Genomic DNA, 11,857 nt, shown 5'->3' with positions numbered 1-11,857 from the left:
TTTCCTAAAATTATTCCCTACATGTGAATATCCCAATAAGTTGATTTGAAGAAAATCTTGAATCAAATTGAAATTGCAATAACTGCCAGAAAATTGTAATTCAATCTTTTCCTAAAATCATTCAACCCTACCTGAAGGTTAGCATGATCTACTATAACCCCTTATTCTAAGACTTATTGGTATTCTAGCTTAAGGACTGTTTGATGTTGCTTTATAATACACACATTATTATATAGCATTTGTAAAATACAACTGCCCCCATATTGAAAATAAATATAAAATAAATATGACCCGATGTGGTATTGACAATATACTGACACTGTAGAGAAGTACTGTCAGTAATTGTATAAGTAAATTATTGCAATAATTACACCGTATACATTTGATGAATATCCTTTTTTTAAGTTCCTAATTTAATTTAAAGCAGTATGACAATTATCTTGTAAGCACATGAATAGAGTATCTGTCAAAAAAATAAAAATAAAAATAGTAAAAGTTTAGAAAACAGATAAAGGGTGATTTTATTTTAGAACAAATACAATTATCCTGTTAATAAACATAAAATCTGAACAAATAATAAATAACACATAAAAAATGTGAAAAATAAAATATTCTTTGATGCCTTGATGATGAACAGACAGGTGTGTGAGTACTTGAGGTACTGTGTGAACATTCCAGAGGGCTGGGAAGGAAACTCAGAGGCCAGGTGTGAAACCAGTTTACTGTCCCTGGGGATCAGGGAACTTGTCTCTGACCCTCCAAACACAGCAACTGGGGATGACAAGGCGGTTTCTCTGGCCTAAAGAGCCATGCTGCCAATAGATAAAATGTCTATATGCAGCATAACGGTACTCCCGGTTGTCATCCCCAGGCTCCCTGGTTTGGCCTAATACCATTATGTCCGATACTGCTGATGAATGCTTAAAAAGCCTTCTTCAAGGCAGTACTGGGAGAAGTGCGGTATTATGCTCACACAATTTTGAGGGTCCTGACCACAGCATTTCCTCTCCAGGTATGTCCCTACAGTTACCACAAGTACACCATGATACCCCTGGCACTCCAGCATACGGTGTGACACCATGCCTGAGCTGATGCATCATCAAGGCATCAAAAATTAACCCTGGCTGCCGCTGAAGGAGCTCGCAGGTATAGGTTGCCTGTGCTCCTCCAGGCTCATGTCTTGTAGAAGTCACTGGGGGAAAAAACAAACAAACAAAAAAAAAAACATTAGGTTTTATAAGTTATATAGGCCTTAGTTTCAAACTATATTATGAGTATTTTATGTGACAAACCTCCGTTGCTTCCCTCCGGTCCCTTTGGAGGGTCTCCAGCCTCTCATCCTCCTCTCTTGCTGCTGCAATGGCGGCGCTTGATCCTCTCCCTCACTTGGCCCTGCCTGCAGCAGCACCCCTACCTCTTCCTCTCCCTCTAACCGCGCCGTGATCTGAAACCTGCTGGCAGCAGAGTTTACAGCATACTCTCCGAGCAAGGCAAGTGGTGTCACATTCGAACACTTGTCCGACATGCAGACACACTGAGCGCACAGACCACCAGTACACAGAGACAGGAGAAATAATGTTTTTTGGTGATTGTTGCTTCATTTGAATATTTTTCATATAAATCCATGAAGACCGGCTGCTGATCTCCAGCAGGGCGGCTCTCGCAGCTTGAGGCGGCTCACGGGAAGGAGAAAGAGAGAGTGGAGCCGAGCATGCATTACGTTGCTAATGTTAGCATGTATTACCGAAACAGTAAAACACTTAAAATTGTTCTGTAACTTGTAAGCTGTAACCCTAACCAAGTAAAAATATACATCTGCACCTCATCACTTGAGTTTTGCGATACGCTGGAAGCACTTGTTGACAACGCCATGTCCTTTTTTGTCCTTGGAAGACCACCATAGCTCCAGAAGTTCTCCGACAGGGAGGGGGGAGCGCCAGAGTGCTGCAATCTAAAACCTCACCTTTAGATGTGGCTAAATAACATGCATTGTACCTTTAAGGCTAAAACAAGCTAGATGCTTAAATACGAACTGAGGGCTAAAACACAAGCTTAAGTCTAAAACATGGGCTGAAGACTAAAACACAGACTAAAGGCTAAAACACAAGCTTAAGGCAAAAACATGAAATATAGGCTAAAACATAGGTTAAACTGTGCTAATATTTATTCCAACCCACAGTGAGCAGTTTTTCTGCAGTGGTCTGTTCAAACTTGAGAGTCTATCTATAAAATGAAGAGTGAGGTAAAGTTAGCTCTGATTGGTGAGGTTGGAGTTGGTAGATGAGCTCTGGTAGGACAGAACCAGGATTCACTAATGTGACACGCCACATTACAGTCAAGTCTCAGAGCACCGGGCTGTGAGTTTACAAGTTTGCTTGTAATCACTTTCAAACTGTAGCTCTACCTAACTGTTTTATCAACAGTTAAATCATTATCTCATGGTGTTGCACCTGCTAAAAAGTAGAGTTAAAAAGAAGATCTGACCTCCATTCATTTCCAAAACAAACACATGCTCATTAGCTCAAATTTCTAATCAGCCAATCACATGGCAGCATTTCAGTGCATTTAGGTATGTAGACAGGGTCAAGATGTTCTGCTGCAGTTCAAACAGAGCATCAGAATGTGGAAGAAAGGTGATTTAAGTGACTCTGGCATGGTTGATGGTGCCAGACAGGCTGGTCTGAGTCTTTCAGAAACTGCTGATCTACTGGGATTTTAACCCACAACCATCTCTATGGTTTACAGAGAATAGTCTGAAAAATATCCAGTGAGCAGCAGCTCTGTGGGCCAAAATGATGGCCAAATGATGCCAGAGGTCAGAGGAGAATGGTCAGACTGGTTGGAGCTGATAGAAAGGCAACAGGAACTCGAATAACCACTCTTTACAACCGAGGTATGCAGGAGAGCATCTCTGAACAGCCAACCTTGAGGCAGATGGGCTACAGCAGCAGAAGACCACACCGGGTGCCACTCCTGTCAGCAAGAAAGTTTTGGCAAACATGGAATCAAATTTCTTGTTTAACGAGTATAAATTTTAGATGGAAAAAAATGGACTGTGTGCAAAAGCCGTTACTCAAACCTCAGAGTGTATGGTTTAGAGGTTAGTGGCTAGTTTGTGTGTGTAGTCATGTAGTTGCATGTTGTTTATTCAGTGCGAAGACTGGGAGGAGCTGAGTTCATACTGAGCTTTTAATTCAAAGCACATGTCTTACAAGTAAGTACATTTAGCAGAGAAAACTATACCTTTGTACAAAAACAATACAAAAATACTAATGTTGAGTTTTAAAAACAGCTGCATTTGTATGTTAATTATTTAAATGCAAATTACAAAAAGGACAAATACATCCTACAACAGTTTAGTTTCTACATACAAAAATCAGTCTAAGGATGCCTCAAAAGCAGCGTTTGAAAAGAACACAGGTCTATATGGGAGTGGCTAACATGTTAACATAATATCTTACACAGATTAGTGATCTATACATATTTATATATTTAAAAGAGACAAAGAGAGTGGCTGAGCGAGATGATAGGACGGACTCTACAATGTGCAACATGGCAGAGTGACTAAAAAGAATGAACAGCACACACACACACACACACACACACACACACACACACACACACACACACACACACACACACACACACACACACACATTTATACAGAGAGAGAGAGAAATCCACAGGTTAGAGACACAGACACACACTACACTCAGACACACTCACTTGGCACAGAAGACAATGACACATGCTTTAGAGGGAGTTCCTTTTTCACAGGGCACAGTGCTCAAACATCAACACACAATCTACAGGCATAAACACACAGGATGCAGACACACACACACTATCGTCAATAAGTGATTGGGTGGCTATGAGCCCCTCCCTGCCAGCAGAAGGAGCTCTTATCATCCCAAAACAATGTGCCAGTTTGGCTGTAAATCCCCAGTGACAGACCACACCCCATCTGACCCCACCCACTTCCGTTCAGGGAGCCATATAGATGGCACCAACACCAGGACAAGACATGGCACAGCCACTCTCCTCATTAGTGTGTTGGATGGGTTTTAAGGTCAGCCCGCTCCTCCCCAGATATCCTACCCCCACCCCTCCCACATCTAACCCCTAACAATGCAACATCCCGGTTTGGGCCACACTCAGAGTCTACTGCAGAGAGCTGGGTGATGTGGAGACAGACAAGAAAGAGGATTGAGAGCTTTAGTTCACTGATCCTGCAGTAGGACCGCCCTGACCCCTTTAATAGGCATCAGGGTGTGATCCTTGTGTGCCCAGACCAAAAGATCCTCAACATGAGCTCAGACCAAAGAGCAAACTAACCTGACTGAAAGGAAAAGAAGGAGGTCTCATACACAGAGAAAGTACATTGGGCGGAAGCACATGGAGTGTGTGTGAAACCTGACGTCAGTAAACTACAGAGGAAGTCTACCAGCACTTCCTTCGTCCTGAGGCTGCTCAGACCAAAGCTCAGTCAGGCTCATCTCACACTCAGACCTGATCAATCAGCCTCTTTACTGTCATTACACCTCAGAAACATCTGCGAGTCCTCACAGACCTCTGCTGACTTTAGTCAGACACAGTGAGACTCAGTGAGGACAGAAACTGGCAGTCCATCAGAGAAACCCTGGTCTTTGCTGACAGCTGTTAGCAGCTGTGTGTGCTGAATAACCTGGATTATTCTGGTGTGAGTATAAAAAGAATTGCAATTGGTTTCTTTTGGTCTGAACACGCCTTTACCCACTTCACTACTGCAGGGCTGATACTGTTGTTATTGAAGCCAAGCTAACTGTCTCCTGTCAGCCCCTCAGAGCTCTGCTGCAGTGAGACATCTGAGGTGGCGAGTGGTGATAACAGACAAAGGACTTAAAAACAGTGCTATGAGTTATATTTCTATAGTGTAAATATTTCTACGCTACATGTTGCTGCAGGATTCTTCCCATCGCTGAGGAAGTCAGAGTCCTACAGCGGTCCAAGGCCTCAGAGTTTAGAGAGGATGGTCTGTGTCCCTGCAGGGTCTTCATTTCTTCTTCTTCTTGTGTTGATGGTCAGACCTCCTCTCCTCAGCTCACACATGTTCTTACCCTATGGTTCCGTGTTTGTGCTCAAAGTGAAGGGCTCAGGGTGGATTAGTAGTTAGCCAGTAGTAAATAAAAATTCTGGATAGTGAGAGTGGACTCTGCTGTGCTGGTCTCAAACACCCTCTGTAATTGGAGGGTGCTGCCTGAGAAGCAGTCTCTTCAGTCGCTACATTCTACTGTCTGATGGGAGGGGAGCTGCACTGTGATTGGCTGCTCGGTCACAGAAAGAAGTGGCGTCTCTGCTGGTGTGTCTCACACCATGTTGTGGTGGTTATTCCTCTCGATGATCTCTGATGAAGGCAGCAGCTCCTTCTTGATGGGCGAGGGTGGGGGCATGGCCGGCTTCACCCGTGGCTTGAACAGGTCAGACACATAGAACACCTGAGGAGACACACGGAGACACACCGGTGAGTTTTTAACCCCTTGAAACTACGCCTTCACACAGAATTGAACCCACAGCATGTGAATCTTGAGCATCTGTGGAGCAGCAGGAAGTTGTCATTGGCTGTGTGTGACCAGCTGAGCTGATGCTTTCTCACGTGAAATAAACGCTGAATCATCATATGTTTCGAATCAAATAGAATAGAAAATACTTATTTATCCCTGAGGTGATGACTTCAGTGATGACTGAAACACAGAGCCTCAGAGCTGGAGAGGAGCTCTCACATTCACTGACGATCAACACTACTGACCTTTGACTGACAGATGACATCACAGACACTTCCAGGTCAAGGTGGTATGTGTGTGTGTGTGTGTGTGTGGTGTGTGTGTGTGTGTGTTTGTGTGTGTGTGTGTGTGTGTGTGTGTGTGTGTGTGTGTGTGTGTGTGTGTGTGTGTGTGTGTGTGCATGTACACGCCTGTGTGTGTGTGTGCATGTATGTGTGGTTTCCTACGCACTGTGTGTCATAACTAGAGGATGTGATGGAGAGTGATATCAGGAATCACTCAGGTCATCATGGAGTATAACCCCACTGGTTTCCCCTCAGAATGTCCTCATCCATTCACAACAGGCCATGCTGCTATGTTACCTCTTCCTCTGATCCTCCATTCCCGAGCATGCCACACTGAGCTGCTTATCACCACCACACTACTTCCTGAACACACTAAGGCTGTATTCAGACCAGAAAAGTCCTTTGGTCCACTTGTTTGGTCCGGACCAAAAGCAGACTTTATTTTTTTCGTTTGGTGCAGCTCGTATTCAGATTGTACTTTTTGCAAGTGGACTATATTCTGTAAACACATCCATGTGTGTGACGATCGGTGCTCTCATTGGACAGCACTGACAAAGGCGGCACACAGAATACAGACCCGGAAATGGAGGTAAACATGTGTGTTTGTGCTCTTATTAGAGCTGCTAAATCATTTTCAGTTTCAAGAGCAGCTCCTTCAAAGAAGGCTTAACGACACCGTTTACAATTTTGAAACAGCGAAGACGAATGCGCGCAGTAAGGAGACGCTATGCTCTGCATGTCCTGACCCACAACATGCGAGCAATAGCGTGGCTAAACAGAAGACGGAGGATCAGGTATGAACCAAAGACGGTTAGGTTACGGTGGCTTTATAGGCCCAGAAGGCGCATGTATCCTCTAGTTACTTCAGATGGACCTTGGTTTGTATTCAGACCTGCACCGGAGATCCACGAACTGCACCAGAGTTCGTTTAGGAGCGGACCGAGACCACCTCAAAAAGTGGGTCTCGGTCCGGTTGTTTGGTCCGCACCAGGGTTCGTCTGAGTCTATTCACACCTGCATGAAAAGTCCGCACCAGTGTGGGAAACGAACCCTGGTCCGTTTAAAGTGGACCAAACAGTCCAGGTCTGAATATGCCCTTCGACACTGTGTGGAGCAATGCAGACTCATCAGCCAAACAGCAGAACCTTCAAAGGCCTCTGTGTGTGTGTGTGTGTGTGTGTGCGCGCGGGTGTGTGTGAGCGTTTGTTTGTTTTTTATACCTTTTTTATACCCTCCCCAGGCACACACCCTGTCTGTATTCTCTCAGTGTGCAGTGGGCGGGGCTAATCTAACCCTCCCACGTTGAGCACAGGTGCAGACACACTGAGCAGGTGAGGTGCTGTTAGAGCTCTATGACCTCACTCAGTAGGGATGCGATGAGTCTGGATCACAGTATTTATCTTCCCAGAGTCCTCCCCCCTAACCTGACACGCTAGACCAGGGGTCTCAAACTCGTGCCATGGAGGGCCAAGAGGCTGCAGGTTTTCTTTCCAACCAGAAACTCCACCAGCTGATTCCACTGATTAGTCCCTGCTCTCTGCTTGAAGTTGAGGTAATTAGTGAAATCAGCTGGTGGAGTGTCTGGTTGGAAAGAAAACCTGCAGCCTCTTGGCCCTCCATGGCACGAGTTTGAGATCCCTGCGCTAGACGAACAGTTTCATATATCCGCCACGGAAATATTTCACTAGTCCATCTGGGTAGCAGCTCTTCCGATTTGTTTTCAGAGGCGCAGTTGGTGATTGGACGACCGTTCTGATTTACACACTCACCACGGACCAATCCACATCAAGCCAAGGTATGACGTAGCTTAAGTAAGCCGATGCTTCTGAGAAACAATAGATGAACAACTACTGAATCACGAGAAACAGCTGTGAAAATGGCGTTAGACGACAGCTTCCGTTTTTATAAATTTAACTTAAGAATTAAAGGTACGCTGACAAGTACGAAAGTCTGCTGACGTCACGTCTGCTCCCACAGCTCCCGCCTCTCTACCCTGATTGGGCCAGTTAGAATTTAGCCGAGTGAATTCGTTGGTCAATGGAGCCCAGCAAGATGGACCTGCAGGAGTTCAGAAACTGAATCAGGCACGTCCATCTGCTCTGCAAGGTTACCTCCCCCCTGTCACGCCTATAAATTGGATTGAACATTATTATGCACTGAACAACAGTAATAACAGCCCTGTAGACTTCAAAAAGTAAGGGAACAGGAAGTAAAACACTCCCAGAAAGTTGATGCGTCCATGTTTATCTGTGTTTCCACCATAGGCCAAAGCCCCAGAAACTGAGTCTCTTTGAATCAGTCCTGTGAGGTATGGAGGAAAAAGCCAAAGAAATAGGGCAGTAAGACAACAAACAAGGAAATTCAGCAAAACTCACACCGGGCTGGCATTATGATGTGCAGCAGGGCAGTTAGCACTTCCAGCCTGAGCTGGTTTCCATTTGTTGACACTTGAAAGGATCTATTTAAAAAAGCTCAGAAGAGACTGGACCGGCCTGAGTCCACAATGAGATGGAGTCAGAGGGACCAGTCTGACACAGGTCCTAAAGAGGCTAAGTCACACAGGAAGTCAGTGCACTATCATTCAGGAAGTGTGCGTGTCTAAATAAGCCAGAGTGTTACTCACTAACCCTCCGATGCGTGTCAGAGAATAACTCATGGAGTGTGTTTGCACGCTCATGAAACCAGAGATGAAACCATCTGCAGTCTAAGCACAGCTCATTACAGTGAAACAGGCAAACCAATGTGGGTCAGAGGATGTGTTCTCAGAATATAAAGTGTTTCTGTTCAAACCAAGCAGCAACCTTCGGTCTAATAATATGAGACAATGCCCAAGTGCTAAAATCTGCTGTTTCTCGGGTGTCTGCTTGAGGCTGGCTCTGAAAGTACTGAAGGTCACATACACACCAAGCCAAAAAAACGTTTTCAAAGCAGAAATTAACCTATTTACAGCCTGGTTCCAAAAACGTCTCCTGTCTGGGTCGTTCATTTCACTAACGGCATCCACTAACGGGAGTAATTTTTTTTAAATTCGTCCATTCAGAGGATATTAAGATCGCAAGCTAGCCCAACCTGAGGCACTGCTCAGGGTCACGTGACGGACAGGCGCCTTAGAGCTGTGGGCGAAGCCCCCGCCACTACCAATATGGCCGCTATGGCTGGTTTGCTTCATTTTCTGTTTCAGAAACAGACGGGTGATGTTGGGGAGACTACATCCATGTTTTATACAGTCTATGGTTCAAACTCAGTCATTTTCCTCTGTGAATGCACTCAGATCATGACAACGACTGAAGAGCTGCTGCTGTCTCACACCTGGTCTGCATTTGACATCCTATGACCACCTGAGCCTGTGCTTCACTCAGTGCGTTCACATGCAGGCAGCAGTCCCACTAAGGTCATAGCTGGATCCTGAAGTCACTGTGGGGGATTTAGTCCTTTCTCTTCAATAGGTGGTGCTGTGTCCTTTTTGATAAGTGAAGCTGCGTGTATATCAAACTAGTTCTGGTTCACCTGGAGAGGAAATCAGGCTATGAGCTGAGTAAGACCGAGACCAACTGAGCTCCAGCAGAGCTCCATCCACACACTTAGGTAATTATCAGACTGTGGTTGGACTCGGCAGGCCTCAGTACGCCTTTGCACTCAGCGTGAACAAATTTCAGCCTGAAGGTAAAGTAGATGGCCATGATAAATAGGGTCGGTGTGCTCCAACACAACAAACCAACAGCATGTAACGTGATCAACAGGCAGCTCTCTGTGAGAAACACAGATAGCTGCAGCTGCATCCATCTCAGCCACTGTAGTTAGGATTATATTTCCTTACTAGGTGAACCAGGACTAGTTCAATACACACGCAGCTTCACTTCTCAAAAATGACACAAAGTGTTCCCCCTTCACCTGCTGTGTGACCTATGATCTGCACTCACCCCTGGGATTAAATAGACTCATTTAGGGCAGTGTTTCTCAACCCTGGTCCTGGGGACCCCCTGCCCTGCATGTTTTTTTTGTTCCCGACTCCAGCACACCTGATTCAAATGATCAGCTCGTCATCAAGCTTTGCTCGAGCCTGATAACAAGCCATTCATTTGAATCAGGTGTGCTGGAGTGGGGTAACATCTCAAACATGCAGGGCAGGGGGTCCCCAGGACCGGGATTGAGAAACACTGATTTAGGGAACCTTGGATTAGCACCAAAAATAACCTCCTGCAACAATGCAGCGCTCTGCAGACAAAGACTGAACTAATCGAAGATGCTTTCAGCGTCTCAATGACTCAATCAGGAAGACTTACTCACAGCCACACTGGGACTGACATAGAACTATGATCATGCGTTTTTTAGTTTTAACACTCAGGTGTTGGTGTTATTCTGACAGCTTAAAGCTTGGTACTGTTTTTGTTTTTTATGATGGGCCCCATAGGGAAAGGACCACAAACTCTCTGAGCATGTGCAGTAGGTGTCTTTAGCAGGTAAACCATCCGCAGCATAATCATCACTGGATCAAGGTAACAGGCACAGATTGTTCCTCTCAAGCCCTGTTTCCACCAAGCAGTCTGTTTTGGATCAGTACAGTTCGGTACTAGAGCCAGATCGATTTGGGATTTTTGGAGCCGATGCCCCTTCCAAAAAACGATATCCAATAAATTGACCAATATCCCATATATTGGCTGATATATATAATAAATTCATTGATATACACAGGATATATGCTGTATATGAACACAAATTATTTTAATACCCATATGATTCAAGACAGAGACAGAACACTATTAAATTAAAACAAGGAACTTAAATTATAAAACTGTCAACATAAGAACTGTAGTATTAACAAATGATAAATAAGAACAAGCTGTAAACACAATACTAAATAAAGAAGTCAAACATTAAACACACACAACTGTAAACACACAATGAGCAACTTACACAACGTTGAAACGCCGTATTATAGTCTTACATTAGATAATGGTGGACATGTGAAATAACAGTTCCATTTATCTTTGTTTATCTCTCAAAAAAGCAACTAACACGACATTAAAACGCCGTTCTATAGTCTTACAGTACATAATGGTGGACAGAGGGGGCGGGCACTGTGCAGCCAAACACACAGATACACAGGAACAGGAGTGACAGAATCTCTGCGGAGCAAGCACAGCACGGTCGTTCGCAGCAATCCTAAGAATGTGTTGTCCTGTTGTATGCACTTGTGGAGTTTGACGACAGCGTTTCCACTGAAAACGCCAGCTTAATGTTTACACGGCAACGGTGTCGGCAGCGTTTCAGAAAATTCCCAGTCTGGAGGCCGTTGTTGAAGGTTTGTGGTTTAGGTTGGCTGAAACACTGTTTCCGTGTAAGCGTGAGGCTGAAACTCAACAAAACTTTTGCGTTTCACCCTAATACCATTGTCGTGTAAACGGCCCCTCTGTGTGTGTGTGTGTGTGTGTGTGTGTGTGTGTGTGTGTGCCTGCCTAAATGCCAAGCTGGATGGGAACCTGAGCACGTCCCAAGCCAAAATTCAGACAAGGTTCCTCCCTCCTTCTCTCTAAGGTCCAGCTCAATTTTATTTTCATGTAAGGAGTGACGTCAGAGTGCCACAGGCTTTGTTTCTGGCATATTTCAGCCCATGGTTCAGTAATTCTGTAACCCTGCTGTGTACAGTATGTGTATGTGTGCTTGTGTGTATAGTGTGTGTGTGTGTGTGTGTGTGTGTGTGTGTTCAGAGTGTGATACCAGTGCCAAAGTCTGTGTAGGTGCCACAATTCAGATTGCAGATTTTATGAATCTAATCCTTTCCACAGTCAGGGTTTGATGGAAAGGTAAAGTGTGTGTGTGTGTGAGTGTGTTTCCACAGTGCTTTCCCAGGGGTAGCAGTGCAAAGTAGGGTCCTGCTGTTCTGATAAAACCAAAGCCACCAAATAAAAACCCGAAGAGAGCTTATCCCTGTTTCAAAGCCCCCCTCCATCTCTCCCCAACTCTCCCCTCTCCCCATTTTTTCTCCTGACCTGAATTTAATTTATCTTGGCTCCTTTAAGCTCATTCAGGGTT

General features: G+C 44.8%; 1 protein-coding gene across 2 annotated transcripts in view; it reads right to left on the bottom strand.

Annotated features, from left to right (window-relative positions):
• Positions 1 to 3,238: 3,238 nt before the first annotated feature.
• The window catches only part of plpp3 (phospholipid phosphatase 3), a 43,494-nt gene continuing 34,875 nt past the window's right edge, over positions 3,239 to 11,857 (bottom strand). The window contains exon 7 of one of the 2 annotated variants that reach the window (XM_074668888.1): positions 3,239 to 5,474. In XM_074668888.1, coding sequence (XP_074524989.1) covers positions 5,346 to 5,474 — 129 coding nt within the window. In that variant the 3' untranslated portion in view covers positions 3,239 to 5,345. The remainder of the gene's footprint in view (positions 5,475 to 11,857) is intronic. The other variant, XM_074668887.1, reaches the window with a different exon arrangement.

The sequence above is a fragment of the Halichoeres trimaculatus genome, unplaced genomic scaffold, assembly GCF_033239565.1.
Source record: "Halichoeres trimaculatus isolate MK-OKI-2021-1 unplaced genomic scaffold, fHalTri1.1 fHalTri1_scaffold_4, whole genome shotgun sequence".
NCBI classification, from domain to species: domain Eukaryota; kingdom Metazoa; phylum Chordata; class Actinopteri; order Labriformes; family Labridae; genus Halichoeres; species Halichoeres trimaculatus.
Note: the sequence above shows the minus strand (reverse complement) of the source record. Positions and strands in the feature narration are given on the sequence as shown.